The sequence below is a fragment of the Gopherus evgoodei genome, chromosome 19 (assembly GCF_007399415.2).
Source record: "Gopherus evgoodei ecotype Sinaloan lineage chromosome 19, rGopEvg1_v1.p, whole genome shotgun sequence".
Lineage (NCBI taxonomy): Eukaryota > Metazoa > Chordata > Testudines > Testudinidae > Gopherus > Gopherus evgoodei.
The window spans coordinates 9,003,383-9,021,180 of NC_044340.1; the positions used below are offsets into that span (position 1 = coordinate 9,003,383).

The 17,798-nt window shown below is 43.6% G+C and overlaps 1 protein-coding gene across 1 annotated transcript in view; it reads right to left on the reverse strand.

Moving 5' to 3' along the window:
- Nucleotides 1–557: 557 nt before the first annotated feature.
- Nucleotides 558–17,798, reverse strand: part of APLP2 (amyloid beta precursor like protein 2) — a 74,303-nt gene continuing 57,062 nt past the window's right edge. The window contains 11 exon segments of the mRNA XM_030538092.1: nt 558–2,075; nt 2,853–3,008; nt 3,441–3,515; nt 4,410–4,492; nt 7,233–7,268; nt 7,936–8,109; nt 10,920–11,019; nt 13,275–13,403; nt 13,813–13,971; nt 15,271–15,345; nt 15,749–15,879. Coding sequence (XP_030393952.1) covers nt 1,974–2,075; nt 2,853–3,008; nt 3,441–3,515; nt 4,410–4,492; nt 7,233–7,268; nt 7,936–8,109; nt 10,920–11,019; nt 13,275–13,403; nt 13,813–13,971; nt 15,271–15,345; nt 15,749–15,879 — 1,220 coding nt within the window. The 3' untranslated portion in view covers nt 558–1,973.

A 17,798-nucleotide genomic window follows, 5' to 3' on the forward strand; every position in this document is an offset into this window, starting at 1 on the left:
TCCAGCACCTGTGCATGTGGCAAGCACACACACCGAATATGGAATGGACATGAGCAAGCACTCAAAGAACAGTGTAGTTCTGGCACTTCTGAGAGAGCATGCCAGCATCAGCCTGTACCCAGGGAATGAATTTGGCATTTCAGAACTAGCTAACTTGGAATGTATTTTGGAAACAATCTGAACATGAACAGCAGCCATGGCTCAGACATTGGAGCATTTGGTTTGTTAGACAGCTGCAGTCTGTAGACAGACAGCTATAGAGTAGTCCTCACTGTTGTTTTACATCACTTTTGTCTCCTTCCCTCCACAAAGGAAGGGGCCAAGTGTGCTGTGGATGCTCCTTCCTTTGTGGAGGGAAGGAGACAAAAGTGATGTGGTGGGGGGAGAATACTTTCCCCTCAATAGCAGTGAGCAGCAGTCCTTTCCTTCAAGGACTAACTATGAACTGGAGTTGTAGGTGTGCAAAAAAGGAAAAAAACTCCCTTGGGCTTTGACAAGAGCAAGGAGGGAAAAGACAAAAGATCCTGAATGCCCATGAATAAAGAAAGGAATCCATCTGGAAGTTAAAGTGTTTATTGATGTGTTTAAACTTTGTACATTCCCCACAGACCACATTAAGGAGTTTGCAGGTTAAGTTAAATCTGTGCATAGTGGGAAGAGACATGGAAGGGGGGAAGAAAACAAAGTCACAGGAAAATAGAAAAAATACACCACAGGTTACCAGAACCTCCAGATTTAAAAAAAGCCATGAGCATTAACATCAACTATACAAGCATTACAAAGACATGATGGTGAATGGAACAACACCCCGCTGCTCTCCTCAGGGTCTATGCATCCAGTTTTGTGTAAAATAGGCAGTATCTATTTCCTCTCTCTCCCCCCCACCCCCAACTTGAAGTAAAATCCCATGTTATTCAGCTCCCCAAATGCTTGATTATTGCAAAGCCTGGGCATTCTCTGAGCATGCACACAACTCCAGAACAGCTCAGCCTCATCTGAAAGAGAGGCAGAGCTCCAAAACCTCCATTTTAGAGACTACTTACCATGTGGTAGGGGAAGGGTGGACTGGAGAAAGTTAAAGTAGTAGCAACAGAGCACTGCTAATGCCAGATGGGCACTGAAGGAGGCTGGTTAGAGGATCAGAAGGAGGGATTTAAATTCAATATCAGACTTCCAACTGTACAGCAAGACTGAATTAAGATAAGGGAAATGTGTAGACTCCAGAACAACCATGTTCTAACATTCCACTAGAATGGCTATAAACAAAAGATGCTAGAAGCCTTTTAACTCCTTGCCTCCAAGGAGCCTAGATTCCTAGAAACCACACCACTATGCCACAGAAGTGCACAGATCACTGGCAGGCAGCAGGGGATTTTTATAAAGCTGTTCGTTAAAATCTTTTTGAATTGCACCCTTAGTTATGTTCTCACAGCTCCTAACCCTATTTAATCTCTTTGCAACTTCTGGCAAAATTGACTTAAAAAAAAAGAATACTGCTTTATATATAAAAGCCAAAATGACCAAAGAGCCACAGGTGTCTCCTTTATACAATGTGGCCGGTACAAATGACCTTCAATATACAAGTGGTCTATCAGAAATAAAAATCAACATTTTCCATTTGTATATATATAGCGCTTGTATCAGATGACAATACAACAGAACTGGGATTCAGATTAATTTTTTAAAAAAGAAAAACTACATCTCAGTCAAATTTCCGCAATAAATTCATTTTTCCCATTTAAGAAGATTTATATATCATATATTGTTATATTATCATTTCTTCACCCATTTAAAAGAATGGAAATTGCAATTCTACAGTAGTAATTATAGTCTTAATGATCCAAGAGTTCTGAATGTAAGATGAAGTCCTCTTGAAGCAACTGTTGGTCAGTAGTCGATCCAAAACACTGGACCATTTTGGCCCTCCCTGCCTCGCCCCTTTGCTGGTCAGGGCTCCTGCATTTTCATATCCTTTAAATCTGCATCTGCTCCAGGTATTTGTAAGTTGGGTTCTCATAGCCATGGTTCTGCATCTTGTTCAGATGCCGCTCCTCTGGGGTAAGCATCGGGTCAACCTTAAAGAGACCAGACAGTTACCAAAGTCAATGGAGTCCCCACAGCAATTTGCAGGTCTAACTTCTTTACAACTATGGTTGTTGGGAAGGTGCTAGAACTATAGGTGGCAAGATGTAACAAATACCATCAGCCACTGGAAGCAGCTTGTTTATTATTCCCTGATAAGTGATGCAGTAGCTGAAAAATTCAGTTTTCATTGTTTCAGAAAAAGCTGTCTAGCTACCAAGGCCTTCTCTTGCTTGTCTTCTACCCCAGACTGAGCAGGGGATAGAGAAGAAGGATATTTCTTTAGGTCACTTAAACAGCATGTCACAAATATGACCCTCACGCCCATGTGGAACAGATCAGAATTTTGCATGCTGAGGAAAGAGATAAAGCAGCCCATCTGCAGCCACGCTAAGTCACCATTACAGCTAGGATAAAATCAAGTTGCTGCTGCCTCCCAGCTCCATGCACTGTAATAGCTGCTACATAACATGGAGGGTGAATTACTATAGATTTAGACTTGAAAGCTCATTTAATGCCAAATCTCATCTTCAGACAGACAAGAACACCTAATTGAATTCTTTGTGATTAGTGAACACAACTGTTAAGTGGCAGATCCCAGCATGACACACTAATGAAAAAATACCTGCATGCTAAGACATAAGCCACAACCCTCTAGGAGCTGAGATGCTTAAATCTGAGGATATTGCACAAAGGGGTGTCAGCATCACAAGCTAACTCAATGCTAACAGTTACCCTGCTCAGTTAGTATAGCAGAAGCTATGTCTCACCTCCACAATCCCATGGCTGATGGTCCCATACTGCCTCTTCCTTAGCATCACCAAGCTGATGACTATAACTGTGGCTATGGCAACTGCGATCACTAAGAGACCAATGAGCGCACTGCTGCTCAAACTGAAATCCTCACGAAGGGAACTCTCATTATCCTGCAGAGACAGAAGAGGGGATTGGGGTGGGAAAGGAGATACTTAAATGCAACCCTAGGAGGTAGCCACCAATAAGGTCTTAAACCATCTGTGATATGGAGACATGAGTGATTATTCTTGGCCACCTGAATATTTAACATCTCCCTGCCTGATCAAAAGGGTTTCCCACAAGATGCTGACCCATGCTGCTTATGGCTCCCACAAGGCATTTTTAAACAAGTCAGTGTCATCCTATTTATTGGTAGCTACTTAGAACTGTAGTTCTAGGGAAGAAATCAGAGCAATGCCACTCCCTGCAAGGTGTCAGCAGGGTTCCACCATTCCCAAAACTTTAGCCACATCTCAGTAAGTTGAGACACAAACACCAGATGTTGAAATTGATTTTAGGATTCACTAACGGCTATTCCCTTTTTTGGGTGGCCACATACATACCGGCTCATCCATCAGTCCACCGACTCGCTCTGCATTGAAAATCATTTCCTTCACATCAAGGGTTTCATCAATTACCTGAAAACAGTCACCAAGGCATTTTATACAAGGAGCCAGGAACACCAGGCACAGGATCGCATGGCGGGAGAAGAGATCTTTACTGCACAATGCAGCACAGTGTTTCTGCTGGGTCAACAGCTACTCAACTCTGCTAGATCCCCACCATCTTCTCACCCTCTCATTAGAAGGGGATAGCCAGCCACTATTTATAGTCACCTGCCAGCACCACAACATGCAGGAATCGTTATCTCAAGGACCTTTGTTCAACTGCAGACATTTGCTATGGGCACATCAGCTGTGTTACATAAACCTATCCTCCTGGCTTTAAAATGAATTTAGAAGTCAAACCCCAGTGTTGATTTTACCCAGGTGGGTGCAATTAGAATTCAACTCATTCATTCCACTGAAGACAGAACCAATCCTAACAGTAAACAGTGTTTCCACTGTGTCACTAACTGTCTTTCAGTTTTCATGTACAGCAAAGCCTGTTAAACCACTGAAAATAGTCACCAAAACCATCAGCTGCTTCGTAGACGTGGTCAGAACAGTACTCAGTACATTTGATGTGGTCTTAAAACAGGCAGCTGCCTAACAAAAGGTGGGTCTTCACCAGGTTTCATTGTCTATCAAAGCGCTCTGGTTTCTATCTAGGGAAGCCATTTCTAAACCAGACACCAAGTCATTCTACAACTAGGGATCTGGATCTCCCCCTTCCCTTGTCCTCCCACACTTGGAACACTAAACAGTATTAGGGAACTATGTTAGTCAGAAAACCGCAACTCCCCTGCATCATATGGATAATGAATACATTGACATTCCGTGAGCAGGAAAAAAAGCATGGAAATAAGCCACTAATGTTAATTAGTCTCCAAGTCCAGTTGTGCTTTAGAAAAATACAGGCAGAGGGCTTACCACATTCTCATCCACTTTGTTCTTGCTGTTAATCACTTTCTCTTCAGCACCGATCAGTCCATCCAGATCAGCCATGCCAGAACCTACACCAAAAATTTTAAGTATTACATTAGATGTAGGCAGACACCACTCAGAGCTTAGTGGCAACTAGGAAAGGATTGCCTAGTTTCTGCAGTGCTGTCGCTGCTAGTGGGATTCAGAGCACAAGCTGCCAATTACAAGCCCTTCTTCATGCTATCCTTCAGGACCGGGAGCTTGTGCTAAGCTACAGTGAAACGATTTGGGGGTTTCCTGGTTGATGAAGACAAATGTGGTGGGTGTGACTGGAGCGGGGAGGATGCACAAAAAAAAAAGAGTGTTGGGAGTGTAAAACCACAACTATTCTGCTATTAAAAAAAAAGTATGGCAACAACTAAAGGGAGCGGAGAACACGGCTGATCACCATGACCCCAGGAAGGCAGAACACACCCTCCTCTCCACAAACAGTGCACAGGGAGCACTTTACACAATAGCATCATCAGCACCATCTCTGTCAAGATCAAGCACATCAGCAAGTGCCTCAGGAACAAGAGTCACAAGGTCACCCAGCACAGCTCTGTAATGAGCTGATGTCCCATCACTGGCACAGGCCCAAAAGCAATCAATCCCAGAGAAAGGGAGGAGAAAATGATAAGCTAGTCCTTGTATCAGAATATCACTCAACGATGACTGGGCTGAAATTTACTGTGGGTTGCAAAGGAGAACAACATCAATTAACAGGCTGCTCTGATTAAACAGTTTGATCTGGAGCTTTTATAAATAGATCAGATCAACAGAAAAGGCTGATGCAACACAACTTAGGTCTACAGCTAACAACCTGGGAGATGGCGAGCATCAAATATCAGGGCATGCCAAACAAGTGTCCTTCACAACGCCTATGACAAATCAAAGGGGACAATGCAGCTGAAATCCAAACTCAGCTGAGCCTCCAGCTTCAGAGAGGGGCATGTGCGGGAAATATTAAATACAGCACTTAATGCTTCTAATGGACTGAACACACCTCTCTGCAGTTGCTGAGCTTGCAGCCTGGCTAATGCATTATATTTGCTGCTGGAGTTGTTGCAAGTTCTCTGATGAGGGGGAGGAAAGGAGAGTTGGCTCCAGGGCAAGTCTTTCACCGTGACAGCTTTTATTGCCTGAAAATGCCAAGGAAACTAATGCCTCACTCCAGCAAGGAGTGGCTGGGGTTTTACTGCATCCCTTTCCCCATACGCTTCTTTGGAGACATTCAGATTCTAGGCACAGCCACAGTCGCCTCTCGCTTCCCAGGGCTGCATACGTGGGTCACATTGCTGTGAAAGTCAATGGTTTAGAGTTTCTGGAGAGACTCATCACAAGTGTTTCTAGAGAACCTTCTTGTCAATCCTGGCCTGAGGCTGCTCTGCCCAATTCTAAGGAGCCAGCATAGCAGTCCCTAAGCTGGGAATTGAGCTGCTGTGACAAGTATTGCCATTTGGTATAATGCTGTGCCCTGTTTAATAGCCCCAGGTTCTCGGAGCTCAGAGATGCAGCTGATTATATTACATACATCCTGGAAAACAGTAGCTTTTAATGGAATATTCTGAAAGAGGGAGAATGTAGGGCCTGATCCTCTGCCACCGAAGTCAGTAGGAGCTTTGCCATTTACTTAAACGGGAAACGATTGGCCCCTTTCTTTGCTTCTTGAAATCAATATGAAAGTACAATGTCCACATTCAGTCAGCTGCTAATTGTTCCAGACCACGAATGGAGTTCATTTCAGTTGCAGTTAAATATTCAAAAAGCAAATGAGTTGCAGGCCATCCAGCCTTTGGACTACAACAGTAACTTGTGTGTTTATTAAACAGTTATAAAAAAGTTCATCCCTTTGGAAGTTCTGCAGCAAATTTAGAATCAAAAGCAGGTTGAAGTAAATGGGATCACTTCCAGCATGCTACATGAGCACAACTAAATAGCAACAGTCTTCATACATAAATTTTACTACAAGACTTGCCTTCTCCGAGAGAAAGTGCACACAGACTAGTTGACAAGCTAGGTCTGATTCTATAGTATTTAACAAATGAAAGCCATTTGTTTAGTGTCAGTTCTCCACCTCCCTTACAGCCTAGTTAATTCCCCTTCAGCCACAGTCCTTTACTACATGAATTCAGCAAGAGCTAGTACTGTAGGTACACCTATTAGCAGAAATAGATGAACAGTGAGAACTAGGACAGTACAAAGATGTTCTAGATGTTAAAAAGGGAAGATGCAAAAGATACTATAAAGCAGAGTGGATGAATGAATCATTTGTCTGCATGGTACTAGGTCCCACTAGATACATGCCCTGTTGGGTATTGTTTGAGTGCCAGAATGATTCCTCACCCTCTCTCCAGAGTTGCTCACTCCAGTCTTAGTGCTGTCACCAGGTAGGAGGAAGAGATGCTACAGTCCACGAAACAGAGGCTGTATTTGGATTTACCTTCCATGCTGTCACATTTCTTTGAACCAGTACTAAAGACTTCTCAAAATAAGATCGTGTAAACTGCTGCACAATTCCCAAGGGGACTGCTAAACCTAAACTGCTTTTGGGGGCAAAGTAACTCATTATGTATTCCTTGAATCCTTGTGATAGGCTAGCAAAAGGTCACTGATGCAGTCAAAATAACCTGTTTCTTTAGAAACCAGGGCATGGCTAAGTCAGCCCTGGTCATTACACAGAGAGAAAGAAGGTGAAAAGGTGAGATTGTGAAACTAAAAATGAAGCTACCAAACACTGTAAAGGTAGGGGAGTGATGGGAGACACTGAGGGAGCAGCTTAGAACCAACCTTTTTTCATTGGATGGTACAAATCCGGCTGAGGATCTAGCAGGAGGGAAAACAAAAACAAAAATAGCAGAAAAAGGAGATTAAGAGAGAAAGGAAAAAAAAGGTTTGTGCGTGATTTCTGACAGACCCTGGATAAAGCTTTTATTTTACAGCTTTGTTATAGCTTAGTCTGTTCAAGCATTTTAAAAAAAATTAAAAAGCCACACAAATGCCAGCTGTCCAGACCCTTTGATTAAAAAGAATCCCCCATAGCCCTGCAGCAGTTTGGCAACACAGTTCAATGTTATACTGGAGCATTTTGGTTAGAGAAAGAATTCTAGAATCAAGCCAAAAAAGCAAAAATTGGCACAACCTACAAAGGGAAATTAATAGAACTCCAGAAATGGCCAACAGCATCGAAATGAAGGACAAGCTAAAATGCCTATTAGGGATTGCAGATTACTAGCTGCACTGGCTCTGTCCCAAACCAGCAGACCATCTTCTGATGAGACGGACAACTTAGGACCCTGCTTAGATTTTACATCATACAGGCAGCTTTGACAGTAGTGCTCTCATGAGTAATTCTGCATTTCTGGGACAATTGCTTCAGCCCTGAAAGTTCACAGGGTGACAGAGCATACTATATTGCATGGGCTTTGATGTCAGTTTAAGCTGAATGTGTTCAGGTTCCCTAAAACAAATGCACACTTTGGGCTCTACGTACCTTCATTTCCAGGCACGGCTGGGAAGGTCTTCACCTGGAATGGACGGAAGGGTTTGCCCTCCTGGAGGGGTATCTCTTCGCTTTCCTCAGAGCTGACTCGGACATCTACCTGGGACTCTGAGATGGAGGATGTGAACTGGTCCATGTCAGCACGCTGCTCCTGAAGCAGTTCATCTGTAAGGGTGAACAAGCAGCCAGGGAAAAGAGTAAGAGGAGGAAGAAACTGCTTCCTATACTGCATGTAGTTGCCTCATTCCTTCCAAGAAGGAATTTTTGCTCCTCTCAGAATTTAGTGGTGCTAGCTGGTAGGCTTTTATAGGACTGACACAGAGATCCTAGTTTGCAGAGGCTGCAGCATCCATGTTTGCAATGGGAAACTAAGTTGAACCAACCTGAAAACTTCCTAGCCTCTCTCAAAGAATGTTTGAATCATCTTAATTAGAGATATACCTATCTCCTAGAACTGGAAGGGACCTTGAAAGGTCATTGAGTCCAGCCCCCTGCCTTCACTAGCAGGACCAAGTACAGATTTTTGCCCCAGATCCCTAAATGGCCCCCTCAAGGATTGAACTCACAACCCTGGGTTTAGCAGGTCAATGTTCAAACCACTGAGCTCCCGCCCTTATTGTCTGTTTGGCCAGGATTTTAGAAAGGCAATAGCTTCCTCCTTGCCCTATAGAGAACTCCTGCCATTTTGGTAATGTGCTGTGTAGCAGCAGCCTTCAGCTTTTCCTTAAGGAAGCTACAACACATCAGAACTAAGATTACAGCTCAGCCAGCTAATCGTTTGTTCTTTAGACAATGCCAACTTGTGTCCCTTTGTTTCAACACCTTGCATTGCTTAAGGATTAGAACTCTCCCACAGGGTCTACCTACATTTTCATATTGGTACCCATCAGTGTAATAGCTGAGTGCTTATGGAAGAGTGGTAGACTTTAAATAAAAAGGACTGAGTACAGATAGACTGAGTCAGCTGGGGGGGAAAAGGAGGGTGTATGATCCTTTAAATGTAGTTGGTGTGGGGCAGTGAGGGAAGCTGGTCTTCCTGTGGGTTGTCCGACTTAAGACTTGTGTCAACTCTGAAGGAGGATCCCCATCCTGAGCCATCAATAAAGACACTGGCTAGAGGCAGTGGTACAATCTGAACCAAGAGACATTTGAGCTAAGCAGTGTATGGTGAGGGTAAATGAGAGTCTGACACTCCGATATGGGGCAGGGATCTGCTTGTACTTACTGATTTCCTTTCTACCCAAGAGCAGGGAAGAAAGGAGGAGACTTGAGAGTTATTGCAAAATTTTTGTAGACTTTTATAGCTTCACAGTTTAAAGCCAAAAGTGACGCTTTACAACAGCTGGTCTCCTATATAGCATAGGCCAGAGAATTTTTACCGTTCAATGCCTTCATCAGCTAGATGACTTGTGGTTGAACTAGAGCACAGACTCATAGAACTTGAAGGGACCTCAAGAGGTCATCTAGTCCAGTCCCCTGCACTCATGGCAGGACTAAGTATTATCTAGACCATCCCTGACAGGTATTTGTCCAACCTGCTCTTAAAAATCCCCAATGATTCCACAACCTCCCTAGGCAATTTAGTCCAGTGCTTAATCACCCTGACAGTTAGGAAGTTCTTCCTCATGTCCAACTTAAACCACCCTTGCTGCAATTTAAGCCCAGTGCTTCTTGTCCTATCCTCTGAGGTTAAGAACAATTGCTCTCCCTCCCCCTTGTAACAACCTTTTATGTACTTGAACTGTTATGTGCCCTCTTGGTCTTCTCCAGACTAAACAAACCCAATTACCCCCCTGCCTCATCTTCTCTCATAGGTCATGTTTTCTAGACCTTTAATCGTTTTTGTTGCTCTTCTCGGGACTTCCTCCAATTTGTCCACATCTTTCCTGAAATGTGGTGCCCAGAACAGAACACAATACTCCAGTTGAAGCCTAATCACCATGGAGTAGAGTGGAAAAATTACTTTATGTCTTGCTTACAATACTCCTGCTAATACATCCCAGAATGATGTTGGCTTTTTTTGCAACAGCGTTACACTGTTGACTCATATTTAGCTTGTAATCCATTATGACCCCCAGATCCCCTTCCCTAGTACTTTCCTAGGCAGTACTTTCCCAGTTTACATGTGTGCAACTGATTGTTCCTTCTTAAGTGCAGTACTTAAGACCATTTCTCCAGATCATTTTGAATTTTAATTGTAACTTGCAAAGCACCTGCAACCCCGCCCAGCTTGGTATAGTCCACAAACTTTATACGGGTACTCCCTATGCCATTATCTAAATCATTGATGCAGATATTGAACAGAACTGGACACAGAACTGATCCCTGCTGGACCCCACACATTATGCCATTCCAGCATTGGTGAACCACTCCCTGCAAATGATTTTCCAACCAGTTATGCATCCACCTTATAGTAGCTCCATCCAGGTTCTATTTCCCTAGTTTATGAGAAGGTCATGCGAGACAGTATCAAAAGCCTTACTAAAGTCAAGATATACCACATCTACCAGTTCCCCCTCATCCACAAGGCTTTTTACCCTATTAAAGAAAGCTATCAGGTTGGTTTGACATGATTTGTTCTTGACAAATCCATGCTGACTGTTACTTATCACCTTATTATCTTCCAGGTGTTTGCAAATTGATTGCTCCATTATCTTTCCTGGTACAGAAGTTAAACTGACTGGTCTGTAATCCCGTGTTATTTTTATTTCTTTTTATAGATGGGCACTATATTTGCCCTTTTCCAGACTTCTGGAATGTCTGTCTTCCATGATTTTTCAAAGATAATTGCTAATGGCTCAGATCTCTCCTCAGTTAGCTCCTTGAGTATTCTAGGATGCACTTCCATCAGGCCCTGGGTGATTTGAATCTTAGACAATGATATTTCTGGGGCACACTTTGCCCTAAGAAATGTGGGCTTGGTATTTTTTAGGGTACCCTAATGTACCTGCACCAGCATAGAGAGAGATACTAACCGATCTCATCCTGGATTTCTTCAGCCACATACGGTACCTTGTAGAGCAGAGATAGGCTTTGATTCATCCTCTCCTCAATCACGTGGAGGTGTGTCATCACCTGACAAGACATAAGAGCCAATTTAAGAGCCACTGAAGGTAATACATCTGTAGTATCATCTTACAGAAACAGGACCACAGGATTTGAGATCAGACTGAATCCACTGGTTCATCAAGTCAGATATCCCAACTGTGGCACTGGCTTATACCATGCTCCACAGAAGGCAGCCTCCACAAAGCAACAAACAAGCCATATGCACATTGCTGTAGGAAGTGGTATTCCTCTCTGGCCCCTGCTGCAATCAGTTTTCCCCCCAGAAGCATACAACTGGATGCTTCTGATATACATTAACTATGGTCAATATTAAATATTGTTTCATGTAACTGCAGACAAGTAGTAAATTGAAAACCCTGCCTCTGTTTGGCAGTGGAGACCTCTAAGTGTGCTAAGGTGTACAGGGCAGAGCCTCTGTTCCAACAGACAGCACCTGACTGCAGACCTAGAGAATGTCTACAAAGCCAACAAAAAGCATGGCTTTGGCAATACAATGCTGAGTCTACACACAGCTTCTGCGTAGAACAGGGTCTTGGTCATGCTGCTGCTTTACAAGTCAAGAAACTGCCATGGTTTAGACTTTGTTCTGGTGGAATTTAAGTCCAATTTTCAAACAAGGGCATCTAAATTAGGACATGGAGCATTTTATGCACTTCTCAACCCAATATATATATGCCTATATGCAAAAATTCACTGCCATCATTTGAAAATTGGGTCACATTGTACACAGCCTCAGTTCACCCACTAGCTCATGTTAAATTTAACAGTAACTCCAAACTTCACCCAGAGAGGGTGCTACATGATCAGGGATCATGTGGACTAGATAAACCATTAATATGGATGGCCCAATGTTGAAGAAAATTAATGAGTTGAATGGACCTGCTTTTATAGTCAGAAGTGAACCTGACCTTTAAAAGCTAGGATGAAAGCAATTTAATTTTACATGTGGCCACCTGTCAATCAAGCAAGCCAACTGAAGCTTAAAGTGCATTGAAAAGTAAAGCGAATTGAAATTGAACTGTAACACCCACATTGCTCACATGTCAATTTGTTGACACTGAAGCCTTTGGAATGAATTACGGGCTGTTTAGGTCTTAGCTTAAGCTTACAGTTCACATACCCCACTGTGGGGCTTTGTCAGCACAAGAACAAAGGAGTCAGGGGGTGTGTATTTGATATACTGGGCTGTGTCCGAAGAGAGTACTGGCTATTCTTCATTAGGAGCCAGTATTGTATTTACTATAGAACCCTGTCTAACGGGTGTAAACCAAGAGACAAGGAAGAGTTCGAGGCAGAAAGATCTAAAGACAAAAAGTTGAGAGTCCATCACCAGCACCTCAAATCAACCTGAAGTTCGTGAAACCAGATACCCAAAGAACTCCTGCAAGTGGAAACATGATACTTAGATTAACTTCTGAATACTAACACTGGGTGAGATCTAGGGATAAGCCCCAGTCCTAGTCTCATTCCCAAAGCCCACACTTCTCTCTGAAATTTTGCCTCGCATTACTGCAAGTAAAGCCTCAGGTTACTATTAGAGACACTAATGAACTATACTGGTTTCTGCGTAGTCAGTATCACTGTCTCCCCAGTGTAGCCTGTTCCCTTTTGTTTGTGTGGGTGTTTCACACAGCATCAGGGGAAGAAGCCTTCTTTAGAAAAGAGGAACAACAACAGTGGCTAGGGCACAAGACTGGGGCTCATGAGGCCTGGGTTCCATTTTCAGTTCCATCACAAACCTCTGGCACGTCAGTTTCTCTCTGTGTGCTTGTTTGCCCTCCCCAACTTGTCTCGTCTAAGCTTTAGGAACAGAGACAATCTTCTACTATATGCATGTACAGGATCTAGCACAATAGGGTTATGATCTTGGCTGGCCTTCAATGTTACTAACAAATTTTTGAATGTAAAACCACAGAAGAAGTTAGCTAAGGGCTGAAGGGCAGATATTGTACAAACTACTTACAGTTGAACTGGCCAGATGTTGTGGATAATGCATGGCTAAACCAGGGTACTATCTGAACAGGAAGTATTTAACATTCGGGTAGGTGCTAAGGAAAGCTGCAAGGAAAGCATCTTTAGCACCAACCAGCATGCGTTCAGAAAGGGAAATGAGAGTTCCTCTTCAGTGCACAAAGATGTCAAGCTACTAAGGTATTCAGCTGGTTAGCCAATTTGCATGGAGATAGGACAGATTCTGAAAAAGCCTTTTCTAGACACAGTCTCCAAGAACCATCCCTGGAGTAATAATGTTCCCTTTGTACCTGAGATTTCATCTGTGCAGCCTTTTCTGGGTCAACTGCCAGGACATGCTGATAATGGCGGACAGTGTGCAGACGGTCCTTGTTCTCGGCACGGACGTAACGCTTCAGGGCTTGGAGGATGCGGTGGGGCTGCAGAATTTAAGAACGGTTAAAATTCTATTGGTGGCACAAAGAACAGGATCCCATCCAACAACTACACTGAAATATATATTTAAAGTTGTCTACTCCGTATCAGTACTGGACAAAACATCTATTCTAATCTCTCAGCTAATCTCCTTTTATGGAAAGTGTATTGGGCACAAACAGCTATGCCTAAAGTATGAACGTAGGGAGAACTAAGTGCAGTTTTCTAGACATGAATTTAGATGCTCCGCTGATAGGTCTTTGGTACCAGTTACCATGATTTGGCACAGCTTCCTAAGAGTCTGCTTTCACAGCATGCTAACCCATGCCCCCACAAGACTCGTTCCAGCCTTTCCCATCTCAGCCCATGTGGTCACTGTTCACGTCACTCTCAAAATGCTCTGGCACAACTCACGCGTGGGGGATCAGCTTGCAGGGCAGCCAAGTAGTTCTCCAAGGCAATTCGACGGCGGTCATTCAACATAGCTTCCACTCGAGCCAGGTGAGTCTCCACGAGCTGCTGCTTCTCGCTGGCTGCCTCTTTCTCTAGAGATTTAACCATTGCCTGGAAGTGCTGGAAAGGAGAGAAACAGCTTGTGTAAGTTTGCTACAGCACTGTAGCAACAGAGAGGAACAAACTTAGCAAGAAAGCCTACTCTTGCTAATCTCATTCCTTTGAGTGTGCTGAGATGGTCCCATCCCACACTCCCTGCCCAAGGCATCCAACAGTAAGGAGAGAAGGACATAGAAGACTCATTTTGACTTCAAATGTGCTGTTTAAAATGATAGTCCCGATATGTCTTTCAAATGTACTTCACAACAATTTCAACTGTTTGTGGAGAAGGCAGGGGGTCTTACAGCTGGAGCATCCGGTTTGGAATCAGATGATCTGGATCATATTTCAGCTCTAGTACTGACTTGACGATTTAAGAATCCACCTATCCCTCATTTGTATAAAATGGGGCTAATACCATCTCCTTCCCTCATAGGGCTACTAATTCAATTTTATGAAAGGCATCCTATCTGCATCTGTCCACCTATAGGTACTCAAAGTATTAGAGCGCGTGCTCTCTGGCAGTAGTAAGCCATTGTCAATGCTATGCATCACACCACGATGACTATAGAAACACTACGTTAAAGTTTCGGTATGCGCCATTAGAAACCAAATAATAAACTATTTCTCAAACTAGGAATAAGATTGGTAGAGAGAAGATACAGGCTTCAGAGAGGATTTAGAAAACCATGTGAACAGACCATACTAGAGAAAGAGGCCTTAGCCTACTGTAAGAGAAAATGTAACAGCTGTCCTTAGCCTAGTGCGAGTCTATGGCAGCCAACTGTCACAAGATTCTATACCCATCACAAACCCTGGGTCTCCACTGAGATTTTATTCTCACAAAGCAGGAGTTCAGCAGTTTGCAAGAAAGCCATTTATTTTCAGCCTCATGGGTTTTCACTAGATCTGTACAAATAGGAAACCTGTGTCCACAGAGAATGTCAGAGCCAGACTGAATAGGGCTGTGGGTTCATTTGCAAGCACAGCTGAGCAAAATGAATGCAGGAGGTTTAGAGTCCCCTTTTGGCAGCACTGCTGACATGCTTGATGGTCCTGCTACTCTCCTGCTAGTAGAGGCCGGGGGGGGGGACTGGTAGTACATAGCACCATTTCCAGTTTTCAGATCAAAAGATGCAATTGAGTCAAGTCTCCCTCTACTACATGTTCATCCGATTAAGGGAAGGACTGCTTTTCACTACCATGCTTTTGGCTTTGAACGCTGACAAGCTATCTAGCTTACTCAGGCGAGGGTAGATGCCAGGCACTGAACCTCTGGGAACAGAATTAGCTCCCCCTTTTAGATGTCTCAACTCTTACCTGAATGAGAGTTTGCCTCTCCGCCTTAGGAAGATTCTTGGATTCATATTCTGCTTCCTCCCATTCCTTTTTCACCTAAGCAGGCAGAGAGGAGCACAGTTCAGCAAGGCACAGAAAAACTTATTTCATGTATGTATTTCTGGACTAGCTTGTTTTAACAGGCACACATGGTGACATTAATACCAAGCAAGGCTGTACCAGAATCAGACATCTAACAAGACTGCTGCATCGCTGGCAGATGTTTGTAACCAACCCAGGGTCTAATCTTAGCATTTAACCCCAAAAGAACAGCCTGTTTGTTACTGCTGCTGACTTCTGTCCCAACACCTAGGAGGTGAACTTAAAAGAAAACCCAACCACAAAGCTGTGGGGTCATGCTGCAAAAGCAACACAGAAGGTAATCAGCCATTGATCTGTATAGCAGAAGACAGGCAGCAATCGTGCAGCTCAGATGAACGAGATGACGTGAGACACTCACCCGGTCCATGCGGTTGTGGTGTCGCACTTCCAGCTGCTCCTTTGCTTTCTGGAAGCGGGCATGCTCGTTGTCATCAGCTGGGGTTTCAAAGTACACATCCACATCATCAGTGGGTACAGGAGTAGGGGGAACTGGAAAAAGAAAGTGAGCAGCTCAGACAATTTCTACAGTCCTGGGTTAGCCTATTGTGATAATGATTGCAAGGGGTGGAGAGGGAGAGGCACCTTCACACCTGCAGAGTTCACCCTCTGTCAAACAGTGTGTTGAACCACTACCTACCAGGACTTCATTTTTGTATCATTAAATTGCCAATTTGCTGCACAACAACATCAGTAAGTTACAACATTCCAAACACACACAGTAATGCACTGGGGCCACCAGCATCTGTCCAGTCTTCATGTTAATTCTGAGGCAAGTGTTACTCAGCAACGGAGCTACGCTAGGACTGCAGAACATAGAACTTTCTCTTTCTTGCCACGCCAGTTTGTCTCTGCCTGAATATGACATTTCTACATTAGCTGCTCACTGACAAATGGGCTCAACAGCATCAGCAAACTCCATGATCACAACAGGGAATCCCACAGAAATATTAAAGGAGCAACCCATTCCCACGGAACAAGGGCTTTTACATCTCAATCCTACTTGCCGTATCAGATGCACCAAGCAGGACTAACAGGCAATGGAATGAGACAAGACAGCAACAGGAGGATGTTCAGCAAGACGACTTCAACTTGGCCAATCAACTGGAAAGCAAGGAAGTCTCCCATCTTCTTGAAGCATTCAAATTTGGCAAGACGAGCAATTACATGGAGGATCCTGATATGAAGTCATACACCACAAAGCCCTTCCCAAATGGACCATGCCAAGCACGGCAGCTACTGCGTATTCAGTCACACACAACCTTGGATATTAGAGCTTGTGGGGTGAAATGGGGGTGTGGAGAGGATGAATGACAGGAACACTGGGTTAGCCCTTATTTATTTTGAAGTGGGACAGAACAAACTGGCCTGCCTTAAAATACAGGCAGGCAGGACCTCTGCTTAACATCTAATATAAAGAGACTGCAAACCTCAAACAGCACAGACCTCATTTCATCCTGCACTTTAGCACTGGCACTGGATAGGAGATTTAGTCCGTGTGCGCACCTGAATCCACAACCTCCCAGTCCAATGGGGACAATTATTAGGTGAAACATTGGCAAGACTGTACAACAGGCATTATTTCTGCATGTAAGTGCCATGGCCAGATACGTGTTGTATCCTGGGCCTGCTCATAGCATCGCTGAAATGTAGACCTCAATTTCCATCCCCAAATCCTCTGGACACGACAAATTTTTTGTACAAAGAGCTCTTGACAGCCGCAGCTTTTATTTCACCACTTCAGTCAGATCAGCCCAATCTAATGCACTTCCATGAAGCTCATTTTGTAAACAGGATTATGGCTGTATAGACAGACTGCCAAGCCCCAGATAACACAAAAAGCCTTTCAAAGGGCTTTCACAGCAGCTGAAGTGGAAGTGCTGGAGTTCAACAATAAGATTAATAAGGAGGTTAAAAGGTTTTTGGTAGTTTTATCATCTGCCATAAAAGCCAGCAGAAACCAATGCCAACAACCTCAAGCTATCAAATACAAGGGTTAAATTGCTTTTCATATTTCTAATGGAGCAGAAGGTGGGAACCAAACTTCTGCATTACTTTAGTGAGGATTTTCCAAAGTGCACCAGTCAGAAAAACTTCTTACCAGAAGAATTTTGACTAATAGTCTACATTGCCAGAGCAATTGGTTGAACAGATACATCATACTCTGACCTGGGAAGGCAAGAAGTCTCTACCAGCTGGGTGAATGAACAAATGGAGTAGTTTTATAACAAGAATAGAGACTAAAGAACTTTCCCAGTCCCTGCTACAAATCTAGAAGAGGATAATTGAGCCCTGTGTTCATTAAGTCTGCAGGCCAAGTGTGGGCTTAGGTTGGAGAGACAGACAGTACATGTTGAGAAGTCAGTTTTCCCTAGTTGTAGGAACTTTAACCTAAAAAAAAAATCTAGAGA